This window comes from Theropithecus gelada, chromosome 6 (assembly GCF_003255815.1).
Source record: "Theropithecus gelada isolate Dixy chromosome 6, Tgel_1.0, whole genome shotgun sequence".
Taxonomy (NCBI): Eukaryota; Metazoa; Chordata; class Mammalia; order Primates; family Cercopithecidae; genus Theropithecus; species Theropithecus gelada.
The window spans coordinates 146,496,618-146,511,270 of NC_037673.1; the positions used below are offsets into that span (position 1 = coordinate 146,496,618).

The window sequence follows — 14,653 nt, forward strand, 5'->3', positions numbered from 1 at the left end:
TAAAAAATAAAAATTCTGGCCTCATAATGGCAAACAGGTTCAGAAAGGGTCATTCATTTGTTCAAAAAATATTTATTGAGCACATATTCTGTGCCAAGCTCTGTGCTGGGGATTCAGTAGCAAACAAGACAGCACGGTATGATGGGTTAATGTCTGGTCTGACCGGATCCCTAAGGAGAATGTGTCTCTCATCCTGGAGATGTGCTCAGATTTCTTTTTCCCGTGACCTAAATATAATCACTACCTTCTCCATGCCTTTACTCTCCATTTCCTTTGGCTACAGGAGGCAACTAGATTTACCATTTAGGGGGAACTACCCCTAAGTAGACCCTCTCTTCTGCTGATTAGTTAGTAACTTGTCATAGGAGCTTAGATGCTAGAGCTTTAAGCTTTAATAGTCCATAAGTCACAGTTTGTCTTCAGGCAGGGCTTGAACTCTTTAGTTCACCAGTCTCTAGCCCTCTTTGTTTAAACAGACCTGCTTCACTCCACCAACTGCCTGGACCCTGAAGGCATTTGAGTTTCTGACCATTGAGAGTCTACTCTCTTGTTTCACAGATAGGGAAGGACTGGACTGGATTTGCCAAAAATTTACAGCCTATATTAAAAGTAAAAAGGTTAACTGCAGAAAAAAGGTTAAGGCTCTTGAAGTTAGGCTGAATCTGGTTTGCAGTTGCCACTCTCTTCTCTGATTAATGGCAGCTGCTCATTCTGGTTCTGGGCTCTGCCCAGGTTTAACTTAATTTTTGTAGAATTGAACATTGGTCTTACTTTTTAGGATTTGGGCCTGGCTACATCAAGAGGCCGGGGAAAGTGCAAGAATCCCTCTTGTAGCTATGTCTACACCAACAGGCACAAACCTCGGATTTGTCCCAGCTGTGGTTTTAACCTTGCCAAAGACCGGACTGAGAAAAACACCAAGGCTATCGTGAGTTCTTTCCCCAAACACATCCCCTGGCCTGTTCTGGGCTCTGTTAGTGAACCTGTCTTAGTAGAAATAAGAGGATTTTTAAAGTACATGGTGGTAGTTAGAGCATCCAAACTGGAACCAGATTGTGGGTTCTGAACCTGAACAAGTGCCGCCTTTTCTCCAAGCCTCCTTGTCCCCATTGCCAGGGTGAAGGGGTTGATTAGGTACCTTGATCTCTGAGAACCAAGAGTTCATTCACTGAAGAGAATGATATAGCACAGGCCTTAAGTAGGAGTCAAAGGAGAGGGATGAAAGGGTTGCATCCTCTTACCTCTGAGGCCTGATACTAGACCTGTAAGTTGATTTACTGTTTTGGTAAATAGAGAATGCCAAAGCTAAGACTTTGTAGATTAGGGCACCACTGCTTTCTCAGGTTCCTTGGAAAGCTTTTAGCTAATCAAAGCTTTATTTCTAGCAGTCTAGGCAAACCTCCTCTCTCAAGTTGGGCCAAACTACTTGGACAGTAAAATACATTCCACTTGGCTCCTTAGGGCTGCTATTATTACTATTACCAGGAAAAACGGGCATTTTCAGAGGTCCTCAGAATTTCTGTATGAGTTTTTTAAAGTGAACAGAAAACAATTGCACTTGAGGCAGCAAATGGAATGACTAAAATAAGGGTAAGAAGAGAAATGTCACTGATCTGCCTTGGGGAAAGAAGGGATGGCACATAGAACAAACAGGTCAGGACCTGAGATGGAGCCTGGTCACTCCAGATCAAGTCTGGACCTTGAAAGACAGGCAGGTTTTGGATGGAAGGGGAAGGCATGCCATACTTAAGGATAAGTGTGAGTGAAAATGTGAGAAAGGAAAGTGGAACCAAAGTATGTGGGCACTAATGACTTGGTGGGAAAAACACTGGGGCTGGGAGTGACCCTGAGTTGGAAGCTTCCCTCTCCCGAGCTTTGTTTCTCCATTGGTAAAATAAGGTGGGCAAGGTAGATTAGATCTGGGCATTTTACTGTCAGAGCCAGGAGCCTTAGAGAAGACTGAGAATTGAGCTTCAAGGAGTTTATAAATCCCTGAAATTTCATGCAAAATGGGTCCGTAGCTTTCATCAGATTCTCTTGCTCCACTGGATGCCTACTGCTGGAAGTAAGCTTTCTTCCCAGATTTTCAATGAGTTTTAATGTGCTCCTCTTGCCATAGCACTGGTCACACCCCATATTGACTGCTTTTCTTAACTCCCTATGAGACCACAATCTCTCCTAGGCCAGGTATGTCTGTTTTTCCTGCACCTTCTAACCCTGGAGCTTATATATACAAAGTGTGTCTATCTGTAATTAGGAGATAGAATTGAGTTCTGTGTAGGTAGAAGCTCTGAGCATTCCTTTCTTCTTCCAGTTCATTTTAGCTATTTGTGCAGTTTGCAGTGGAAGTGGATGTTACTCTCTAGATCTAGGATGATGAAGTGACTTAACTTTTCAAGTGACATAGGAAATTATCTAGGGACCTCTTGCCAATTTCAGATCCCACTCTTAAAACATATCCCTCTGTATTTGGTTAACTGAGAGCTGCCCACCCCCAGGACTCACCTCTGCAGACCCTCCATCACTTTCCAATCTCCTAAAGTTTGGAGAAATACAATGTAATTATTGCTTTCCACAAAATAAAGCACTGGTGAGAACCACAGGTACCTTCTTGTGTGTTGTCATTTGGAGTCCCCTGGTGGCCAAATGTTTTCACATCTCTGAGCTGGAATGGTCTTTAGTCCTTTCTGTTCTTCATCTCTGGCTAGAGTCACAGGACAGTATTCCTGCCAAGTGGTCTCCAGCTATGGTTTCATAGTCGTGACTGAGAACACACAGCCTCTCGGGGCAGCTCATTCTACTGTTAGTCAGCTCTTCTGTAGCCATTAATGAATTAATTCTCTCAGCCAGCATATATTGAATGCCTGCTATGGGCCAGGCTTTCAGAGATGAATAGGACGTGGCCCTTTTCCTTGAGAAGCTTACAGTCTAGTGGGAGAGAAAGATAACCAAACTATTACAAACGAAAATTGTCATAGGTATGCAGGGTTAATAAAAAGCTCCTTGTTATTAAGTGTCCTAGTCTGTTTTGTGTTGCTGTAAAAGAATACCTGAGGCTAGGCAATTTATAAAGAAAAGAAGTTTATGTGGCTCATAATATGGCAGTCTATACAAGAAGCATAGCACCAACATCTTTTTCTGATGAGGGCCTCAGACTGCTTCCACTCGTGGAGGAAGGCAAGGGGAGCCGGCATGCACAGAGATCACATACAGAAAGAGGAGGCAAAACTCATTCACCACCTCCCTTGCCCCTGCCCCACGTTAATCTACTCATGAGGGATCTGTCCCCCTGACCCAAATATCTCCCTTTAGGACCTGCCTCCAATGTTGGGTTCATGTTTCAGCGTGAGATTTGGAGAGGGTAAACATCCAGACTATAGCATTAAGCATTTAACTTCTATAGAACCATGTATAATGTGTCCATCAGATATGAATCAGTATCTTGTGTGTGTCTCAGGCATCATGCTGGTTGGGAATCAGTAAATAAGCAGAATTCCACCCTTACTGAAGCGGGGAATGCAGTGGTTTAGCAGCTATCAAATGATGAATTCTGCAGTCAAGGGGTGCACTCAGAGAACACAAAGAGGGGAGTGATTTATGCTGCCTTGGCAAAAAGGATCAGGGAGGAGCTCCATTGAAGAGAGACCTGCTTGAGAAAGACCTATTTTTAATGAGTATTTCAGAACATTGTTCCTGGAAGCCTCTGACTGGTATATAAAATTACCTTGTACCCAGAAGCCACTGAGAATTAAAGACGGATAACTTTAAGCAGTGCAGATACTTGTTTATATATCAAAACTATCATTCATAGAGCCTTCATTGTACCATAGGCATTGTGTGCTAAGTGCTTTACTTATAATGTCTTATTTAAACTGTGTAATAGCTCTAGATTACTATTTTCATGTGTCATTTCACAGATGAGGAAATTGAGACTCAGAAAGATTAAGTAAATTGCCTTGGGTCCCACACATACAGCTGTTAAGTGGCATATCCAGAACTGAAACCTGGGTCTGTTATCCTCTAAACCCCATACCTGATGAATGAGAGCTAAGTGTTGAATCCATTACCAAGAGTTGTATATAATCCTTTCGTTTACTGATGCAGGTTGAATATCCCTTATCTGAAGTCCTTAATACCAGAAGTGTTTTTGAATTATTTCATTATTTGCGATATTTGCAGAATACATACTGCTTGAACATCCCTAATCCAGTAATTCGAAATCTGAGATGTCTAATGAGCATATCCCTTGAATGTTGTCTCAGTGATCAAAAAAGTTTCAGATTTCAGAGCATTTTGGATTTGGGTGCTCAACCTATAGAGAAACTGAGCCCCACAGAGAAAAATAACCAGCCTTTAGTCACACAGTGAGTTATTAGCTGAGCTGGTTAGGAACCTAGGTTTCCCACCTATCAGTCATGGGCCCTATCTGTCTGCTGCTCCCAGTCTTTTATTATTTTAGCCTGAAGCTGGCTCTTTCTGCTCTGAGTGCTTGGTGATCAATCCACTCTCTTCTCAGGAGGTGAGCTCACCACTCCCAGATGTGCTGAATGCCACAGAGCCCCTGAGCACAGCCCAGAGGGAGATCCAGCGCCAGTCCACACTGCAGCTGCTGCGCAAAGTCCTGCAGATTCCTGAGAATGAGTCAGAGCTGGCTGAGGTCTTCGCCTTGATTCATGAACTCAACAGCTCTCGACTTATCTTGTCCAACGTGAGTGAGGAGACAGTCACCATCGAGCAAACCTCTTGGTCGAATTATTATGAGTCTCCGTCCACGCAGTGCCTTCTCTGTAGCAGCCCATTATTCAAAGGGGGACAAAAGTAAGCACCCCTTAACTCTGCCCCTAGCTGCCCCATCCCAGTTGGTTCATATTGCTCCTTTCTTCAGAAAACTTATATTAAAGCTGTAACTGTGAAGATGTTATTCTCTGCCGTTTCTAGGCTTCCTTTACCTTTCTGATTGCTAAAAGTAAAGTGATAATTGGTAATTCTCATTTCTGTTGAAATGCCTGAAATTTATCACCAGCTTAGGATTTAGTTTACATCTGGACTGCCCCACACAGTGTTTAGGTTTGGGAGTTCATTGGGATTGGTTAAATTGTGTAATAAATTCAGAGTTACATTAATTGTAGGGGACGATTCCACAGATTCCAACAAAGTGGAAATACCTACCAGAAAACCTAGAAAATCCTAAGCTCCAGCAAATGAGAATTTGCCATTGATCACTGAGCCTTGCAACAACATAAGGAAGTCTCTTTCCCTTCTTTTTTTTTGTTGGTGATGTTTCTGGTACTAGCTCCCTGGCTGGGCCCCAGGAGTGCTGGCTGCTGACAGCCAGCCGTCTGCAGACAGTGACTGCCCAGGTGAAGATGTGTCTGAACCCCCATTGTCTGGCCCTGCACAGCTTCATAGACATCTACACAGGTAGGTGCCAACCTTCTCTTCCCTCAGAGAATCCAAAAGCAGGCTTGGGAACTGCCTTTTTGGATGAGACCTTGGGCTCTTTGAGGACCGGACCTTCTCAGATAGGGTTTCTGAGGAAGGGGGAATCTTCTTCCTAAATGTCTTAGTCCCAGAAGATGACTTTTACCTCTCAAATGTTGAAGCTCTTAACTGGGATCTTTAAAATAACATCTTCATTGTGAACGGGCTGGAAAATGCAGACAGACAAAAAGAGGAAACAAAAAATCAAGAGCATTCCTACTGCCATGAGATAAACACTTAACAATGTTCTCAATCTTCCAGAAATGTTTATTCATCTGTGCAGAATATAAGAAATTATAGGATTTATAGGTTTATAGTCTTTCTTTGAACAAAAGTGCGGTTGTGCTAGGTGTTGTTTTGGAATGTGCTTTTTAAATTTAGGGGTACATCATGGGCATCTTCCTGTGCCAGCAAGTAGAGAAGTACATGACCATTTTTAAAGGGATGTATGGTGCTCCATTTTACACTTTTGTGATTCAGTCTTTGTGTACAGCCCTAATTTGTCTTTTGGACAAATACTCAGAAGTGGAATTGCCCCACATTTACCCTTTCCTACCCTATTATTCATCAACATCAGGCATTTATGGAACACTCACCATTTTTGGTTGAATCCTAAATTTTGTTTGTAGAATTGAGTGCTAAAGATGAAAGCATATTTGTGATGTATTCTCTTTGTCTTAGAACTTAATGGTGCTTTATTTTGAATTCGTGTTTTTAATGTCTTATATTATTAGATTGAATTTGTACTATTTTATGCTCTTGCCCACAGTTAACAAGAGTGCTTGTTACCCTATAGTGTATCTAGGCCAGTACTCAGGATTATATATTTGTTTAATCAACATGTATTTTAAAATTTACATGTAGTTAAGTGTGTTGCTCCCAGTTCCGTCATTTCTGACAGATATACTAAGTGGTGTAACTGCCTTCACAATCAATATATAGAACAGGTCTATCACCCAAAACATTCTCTTCTACTGTTCCTTTGTATTTAAACCCACCCCCTCCCCCAACCTCTGGTAACTGTTTGATCTCATCTTTATCCATATAGTATTCTCTTTCCCAGAATGTCATGTAAAAGCAATTATAGCACGTAGCCTTTTAAGTCTGGCTTCTTTCAGTAAGCTAATCCTTTGAGAGTCATCCATGTTGTCTTTATCAGTGGTTTGTTCCTTTTTATTGTGGAGTAGTTTTCTGTTGTGTCAATGTACAGCAGGTTGTTTATCTGTTCCCCGTGGGAGGATATTTGGTTTGCTACCAGTGTTTGGCAGTTACGAATAGAGCTGCTGTAAATATTTGTGTACCAATATGAAATGAAACCTAAGTCTTCATTTCTCTTGGGTAAATACCTAAGAATCAGATTGCTGGGTCATATGGTAAGTGTGTGTTTAATTTTATAAGAAAACAGCATTACCAAAGTGGCTGTACCATTTTGCATTCCTTCCCACAGTAGGTAAAAGTTACAGTTTGCTCTGCATGCCAGCACTCAGCATTATCTGTTTTTGTTTTTCAGCCATTCTAATACGTATGTCTCCATATAAATTGTAGAGTCAGCTTGTCAGTATCTGCAAAGTCCTGCTTGAATTTTAATTAGATTGTGTTCAATCTGTACATATCAATTTGGGAAATTTTGACATGCCTAAAAATGTTGAATCTTCCAGTCCATAGTCTTTCTCTCCATTTTAATAGGTTATCAGTTTTTCTAGTTTCAGCATATAGGTCCTGCACATATTTGTTAGACTTACATGTAAGTATTTTACTTTTTTTTTCAGTCCTAAATGACATGGTTCAGTTTCCAGCTATTCATTGCTAGTATAGAAATACAATTAAGTTTGTCTGGTGACTTTGTTTTTGTAGATGAGTATTATAATTTTTTTAAGTTTATCAATTTTATAGGTAAAAATTTGTATATAACCTGTTAATTTGTTGTATTTCTTTGTGCTAGGTAGACTATATGTCCTTTTTATGATCCTTTATGAGTTTTTTTCTATAGTAAATTTCTTTTGTGAGTGTTTTCATTCTTCTTTTGGGCTTTTCTTGACAGTTTTCTCTGAGTTTATCACTCTGTTTATTCAGTTTTACCTCTAGCCTGTCAGAATGTGGTATCAGTTGTCTTTTACATTTGTACTTGGTGATTTCTAGGGGCATCATGACTTTTTTTTTTTTGAGACGGAGTCTCGCTCTGTCGCCCAGGCTGGAGTGCAGTGGCCGGATCTCAGCTCACTGCAAGCTCCACCTCCCGGGTTCACGCCATTCTCCTGCCTCAGCCTCCCGAGTAGCTGGGACTACAGGCGCCCGCCACCTCGCCCGGCTAGTTTTTTGTATTTTTTTTAGTAGAGACGGGGTTTCACCGTGTTAGCCAGGATGGTCTCGATCTTCTGACCTCGTGATCCACCCGTCTCGGCCTCCCAAAGTGCTGGGATTACAGGCTTGAGCCACCGCCCCCGGCCTCTTTTGCTTTTTTAAAAAAAAATTTATGGGACCAGAGCTTTGCTCTCTCTTATGGTTTCAGCCTTTGTACTTCTCCATACCCTTCTTCACTGGGAACACGTATTCCAAAATTTGCTTTTGTGCAAATTAGTGCATTATATTTTGTGCACATACAAAATCACCCACTTTTATTTGTCTTAAATTGACTGCACTTAAATTCCTCAGATTCATTCATTTCAGGATTTGGTGTTGGAGTGATTTCATAGCCTTTGTTACACCCCTTACACATTAATGATCTAAAGGATGCTCCTGGCCTTTCCGCAGGTGCAGTTGTGTGAGGGGTAAAGGACCTTTGGTCGTAAGGACTGAGCTGGGTGGGAGGAAAGTGTTTCTTTTTTTTTACTGGGGGGAAAAAGGATCTACTATATGTACTATTTCATTCTGTTGTTGTTGTTTAATGATGTATTGTAGGCAGCTTTGTGTCAGAACAGGTAGATCCGTTTCTTTTTTAAAAAATGGATTCCATGTTGGAATACTTTATTCTTTTTAATGCTTTCAATTTTATGAATGCATCACAATTTAATTAACCTTTCTCTATTGATGGGCATTTAGTTGTGAGGTTTTTGTTTTCCCCTTTTAAAATACATAACTTGAATAAAATAGAGATGGGGCTTTTCTGTGTTGCCCAGGCTGGTCTTGAACCCCTGGGCTCAAGCAGTCCTCCCACCTTGGCCTCCCAAAGTGCTGAGACTACAGGCATGAGATTACAGGCCATACCTGGCCTGTTTTGTTTTTTTGAGATGGAGTCTCTCACTGTGTTACCCAAGCTGGTCTACAACTCCTGGGCTCCAGCGATCCTCCCGCCTCATCCTCCCAAGTGCCTGCAACTACAGGCGTGCGCCACCGCATCCTGCTGGTGTGTATTCTATTTTTTGCCATTGTGTATGATACGTTAATTTCCTTGTTGCCTCTTCTTAACCTGCAGGTCTCTTTAATGTGGGGAACAAGCTGCTGGTAAGCCTGGACTTGCTTTTTGCAATCAGAAACCAGATCAAGCTCGGAGAGGACCCCAGAGTGTCTGTCAGTGTTGTTCTGAAGTCAGTGCAGGAGCAGACAGGTAAAAGTTGTTTTCTTCCCTTTCTCAAGGTTAATCCTAAGCTCCCTGGGAATTTTCAGTGATCATCTTTGGTTAAAAGACTTGTTTTGAAGAAGAGTCTGATTATTTTGAAAAGGAGACATTCTTAACTTCTGAATACACTCTTCCTTTTGAATTTTACAAATGCCAAACTAATTTTGGAAAGCATGAGTCTTTCTGTGCATCCAGGGACCCTTAGCAAGAGTTTACCAGTGACTTCCACAAGTACCTCCTTTGGTCATAGGGCGACTTGGCCCCATTGCATGTTAGACTCATTCTGACCACAGCTCCTGGATGTCTGCTTCCAGTCTCAAGGCTCATGCCAAGACCTGAGAGTGAGAACCGTCCTTTCTGTCTAGAATTTTTTTCCTCCATGCCCTCTTTACTCCTATTTGTGCTTTTCCCGTCCCTCTCCAGTTCCCCTCTACCTTACCTGCTGTGAGAACAGATGGAGTAGAGCAAAGGTGCTGGAGTTACATGGGCCTGTGTTTCAGTCTTGGCTCTGCCGCTTAGTTGCAGTTTGCTTTTGAGCAAGTTATTCTTGTGCCTCTGTTTCTCCAGCTATAAAATGAGGATAGTAGCTCCTGGTTCATAAATAATTAAATTCGTGTGAGATTTGATGAGATAACATATTCAAATCTTTCAGCACAGCATCTAGTACTTAGTACAAGGCAGCTATCACTCCAGTGGGAATTGCCCTTTGGGTTGCCACCTGAGCACTTGCAGGCCAGATCCCTGACCCTCAGGGTAGTTAGTACACTGGAGTGTTCTTTGAGGTGAATCAGTCTGGCAGAATTGCTCTACTTGCTACCCACTGGCTCATCCCTAGAGGCTTCAGTGTCTTTTTTCTGTGCCCTTCTCAGTGTGCTTGCTCTTCTTCCAGAGAAGACTCTGACCTCGGAGGAGCTGAGCCAGCTGCAGGAGCTGCTGTGCAATGGCTATTGGGCCTTTGAGTGCCTCACTGTCCGAGACTACAATGACATGATCTGTGGCATCTGTGGTGTGGCCCCCAAAGTGGAACTGGCCCAGAGGAGTGAAGAGAATGTGCTAGCATTGAAGAGCGTGGAGGTAAGTGCCTCTTAGCCACCATGAGGGACCTGCGGAATTCTCTCATTTTGGCAGCTCCCTTCCTACATGATATCCTCAGCGGGTGGATAGCGCCAGTCCTGTCTAGGTGAGGCAAGTGACTTTCTCCTCCCACAGCCCAAGATTTCATTTAGGGAATGCCAGATGGAAATAGAGGCATTTATTTATTCAGTTACTCACTTGAAAAATGTATCCAGTGAGTAAGTATCAAAATATATATATAATAAATATATTGAACATAAACTAAATGCATGTTTTAGACACCTGAGAGATAGTAGTTAAAAAAAAAAAACAAAACAAAGTTTCTGTCCTCATGGAGCTCACTTTCTGGTTTGGGGGACACAGGAAACAAATATCTGTCCAGGAGTAGTGAGTGCTATGAAGCACAGTAAAGCTGGGTAAGGAAGAGAGAGCAGTGTCATGGGAAAGGGCATTTGTATTTTATAGAGGGCAGTCAGTGGGGAAGGCCTATCTGATACAGTAGCATTTGAGTAGAGATCTGAAACCCATGTGGCTTTGTGGAGGAATATTCCAGGCAGAGGGAACAGAAAGAACAGGGTCTGAGGTGGGCTCGCTGGGCATGATTGAAGACCAGCAAGGAGACCGGTGGTGTAGCTCAGAGTGTGGGAGGGAGGGAGGGAGTGGTGGGGTATATGAGGTCCAGACGGTGCAAGAGGCCGACGCTATGTAGGGTAACGTGGGCTGTTTTAAGGACTTACACAGAGTGAAATGGGAGAGCCACTGAAGGGGTTGGAGGAAAAGAGTGACCTGAGCCGACTTAGGTTCTGAACTGAAAAATTTTCACACAATAATAACACCAAATTCAGATGGCTTCATAGATTAATTATAACAAATATCCAAGAAATGTTATTCCAAACATAGGCAAATAACAAAAGTGGATATATTTCCCCAACTCATATAAGGTTGTATAACTTTGGAAACAAAATCAGACATTTGATGTAAGAGAAGAAACTGGGGCTGAGTGTACTCATGAATATAAATGAAAGTCTGAATAAAATAATAGCAAATCAGATCTAATGAATAAAATAATGCATCATGACAAAGTTTATCACAGGAAAGCAAGGTTGTTTCAACAGTAGAAAATATGTTAATGTAATTCACTACTTAACTGATTAAAGGAGAAACCCTATATGATAATTTCATTAAATGTATGGGGGAAAAAAAGGTTTTCTAGTGTGATTCTACACCCATATTTATGATAAAACTCGTAGCAAACAGAATAGTAGGAAATCTTCCTTAACCTTCTTTAGGGTTTAAAAAAAATCCCTTAGATTACTTTTCCCTGTGATCATGCCATGAGGTCTGGTCTACACTCACAGGCAGGGACTGCCCCTTGGGTATGCCAGTAGTTGCATTGGAGTGTAAGGTTTCCATCTCTGAACTCTACCATAGTAAACAAGAGCCTAGGACATGAGCTGACCTTCAGGTGCTTACTGGACTTGCATCTCATGTGTTCACTGATCAGGCAGGTGCAGAACCTGTAGAGAACAGCTTTGGTGTATTTTGACTGGACCACTAGACATATTAAGGGTTGAATGCATAGTCCTGTCTTTTTCTTCCCAGTGAAAAAACCAGGCAGCTAAACCATTTTGTGTGTGTTGTCTCATCTAGAGGCTGTTTCCAGATTGACTCAAATGTGCTTGCCTAGTAGTAGTAATAATAATGTAGCTAACATTTATTGAGCATTTTATTACTATGCCAAGTTCTTAATCTGTGCTAAGTGCTTTACTATATGACCTTAATTTTCCCTACAACCCCATGAGGTTTTCAGAGACATAGGCACTGAAGCCCAGGGGCCTTGCCCAAGCTCACCAAGCAGAGAGGGGTGGGGCTGAGATTGACCTTCTTCTTTCTCAGCCACTGACTGTGGAGTCTGCACCCTAAGCACTGCCATTCTCACCAGTACCTCCTAGGACCCCGAGTTCTAGTTTTTCTGATCATATCTGGCCACAGCAAGTTTACGGTTTCCAAGAATAGACAGAGGCCCACCTCCCTGCAAAGGTGCCATCTGCTAGTCCTGCCTGGCACCTGTCCTGTCCATATCAAGGCTCCTCTGTCCCAGAATGGAGTAGCATTCCCTTCACTCTCAGTTTGCTTATCGCTTCCCTTCAATGGTACCAGGTTCTTCTTTCATAGAGGTACTTCTTTGTTCTGGAGAGTAGTGTGGTGTATGTGGGAAGAGGGTATCCTGAAGTCTATGAATTAAAACAGGAAGTTATGGAACAAAACTTAAATATGCTGTTATCCATGAAGAGACTTGTCAGCCCCTCTCTTGGGGTTATATAAAGGAGGACCCTGTGATTAGTTGGTGTACTGGGTTGGCATTTCCTGTTCCCTTGCACCTTGTGGAGAGGATAGACTCAGCTGGCCTCATTCCCCCAGGTGTGCCATTTACACAGAGCATACACTAAGCACCCTGTGAGGTGGCGAACAAAGGAATAAGGTGAGGAGAGGAGCCTTTATGGGGAGCAGTGGTTCTTGGACTTTAGTGGGTATAAGAACTACACAGGGCAGTGGTTCTCACAACCTTTTAAAGTGGAGGGCTTGCTGGGTGCCACCCACAGGATTTCTGACTCAGGAGATCTGGAGTGGGGCCAAGAATTTGCATTTCTAGCAAGTTTTCAGGTGATACTCTTGCTGCTTGTCCAGGGACCACCCTTTGAGAACCATTCCTCTAAGGAAACTTTTTTAAATGCAAAATTAGGAGTTTAGTTCATACAGCTCAAGATGTGGCCAAGGTTTTTACATCTCTAATAAGTAACCTATACAACTCTGATTGAGGTATTAGGATCTGGGTCACGTTTTGAGAACCATATAAGAGGGCATTGCAAGAAGAGAAATTGAGTAGCACAAGCGCTATTAATAGATGTCTATAAGAGATAAGTAAATGCTGCATTGGGTAGAAGAGATAGCTGTGTGCTGACAATGTGTGGGAGGAGGTCGGCGATCCACAGGGCCTTGGAAAATGGCTGGAATTTTACTCAATAGGATTCTGCTCGTTCTTGCCAGCCTGGTATCGGGAGTAAGGGTTTGGGCTTTGGAACTAGACCTGTGTTGACATGATTGTTCTGTCGCTTCGAGTGCTCGAATACTCACCTCAGCCATCCCCAGACTTGTTTTTTAGTAGTTCATTACAAAGTGTCTGACACATAACAGGTACTCAAATGGTAGCTCCCCTTTGTTTGTAAGACAGGGGAAATGACATGAACAAAGCTATAGAAACAGAAGAGACTTAGGGACTATTCATGCCTGGGAGAGTACTGTGGTGTAGGAGAAAGAAATGTGACCAAAAGTGGGTACAGAGCTTGAAATTCAAGGCTCCCTGGCAGGGCCTGGCTGTCTGACTTCTTCACCAAGCCTTAGTTTCCCTGTGTTTATAATGACAGGGTAGACTGTTGTGTTGTTGATGTTCTGTGACTCCCACAGTTTGACCTTCTTTATCCTGACCTTCTAGTTCACCTGGCCTGAATTCCTGGGCTCTAATGAGGTAAATGTGGAGGACTTTTGGGCCACGATGGAGACAGAGGTGATTGAGCAGGTGGCATTTCCTGCCAGCATCCCTATCACCAAATTTGATGCCTCCGTTATTGCCCCCTTCTTCCCACCACTCATGAGAGGAGCTGTGGTCGTCAACACTGAGAAAGACAAAAACCTGGATGTGCAGCCAGTACCTGGTAAGGCCACCTGGTGGCTGACTGGGGTCAAAAAAGGGCTCAATCAAGAGTCTGGGACGTTGTCCTTGGCAAGATAGCACAGTGGTAGCAAGAGGGCCAGGCCCCACTGAAGGACTCCTTTCAGAAAGATAATAACAGCCCGTGTCAAAATCCCCTAGAGTTTAAAGTTCTGGTGCAGAGTCGAAGAGCGGTCCACCATATTAAATAGCAGGGGAGTACGGCTCATTGTCATTCTTCTGGGATACACACACTGAGTAGGGGAACTCCTGTAAAAAATGCTGATAAGGCTCCATCCCCAAAAATTTTCATTGAGAAAGTGTAGGGGCAGGCCAAGGAATCTGCCTTCAAAACAGGCCTCCCAGATGGTTTTGCAGCTAGTTTTGTGGATTATACATTGAGAAACCCTGGACTAGCGGATAAGAGGATAAGTTTCTAAGAGCTTGAGTTGGATTCCCAGCTATGCCACTTAGTAGCTGTGCGACCCTCTGTCAGGTCCCATCATTGCCCTAAGGCACTGTTGGTTCATTTACAAAGAGGGTGTGATAATAGCTATCCACTTCCTAGATCACTGAAGATAAAGTGAGCTAATACAGTTAGAGCAATAGCCTTCTTCTTTAACTGTAACTCATAGTAAGAAATACATTTTGTATCATGACGCAGAATGATATTCGTACATATGCACGTGTGTATAATTGAAACAACATTCCCAAAACAGTATTTTTCCTTACCAAGTGCGATACACTTTATTTTCTGTCTTATTTCATTTTTGAATTTTTGGAAATGACCCACTGAATTGATACCATAAGTACTTAATATATTGTGATGTGCA

At 42.6% G+C, this 14,653-nt stretch overlaps 1 protein-coding gene across 1 annotated transcript in view; it reads left to right on the forward strand.

Moving 5' to 3' along the window:
* HMGXB3 (HMG-box containing 3) overlaps nucleotides 1-14,653 on the forward strand; it is a 53,119-nt gene that overhangs the window by 31,838 nt on the left and 6,628 nt on the right. Inside the window, exons 11-16 of the mRNA XM_025387589.1 lie at nucleotides 779-928; nucleotides 4,517-4,818; nucleotides 5,294-5,421; nucleotides 8,894-9,025; nucleotides 9,927-10,111; nucleotides 13,605-13,824. Of these exons, the coding sequence (XP_025243374.1) occupies nucleotides 779-928; nucleotides 4,517-4,818; nucleotides 5,294-5,421; nucleotides 8,894-9,025; nucleotides 9,927-10,111; nucleotides 13,605-13,824 (1,117 nt within the window). The remainder of the gene's footprint in view (nucleotides 1-778; nucleotides 929-4,516; nucleotides 4,819-5,293; nucleotides 5,422-8,893; nucleotides 9,026-9,926; nucleotides 10,112-13,604; nucleotides 13,825-14,653) is intronic.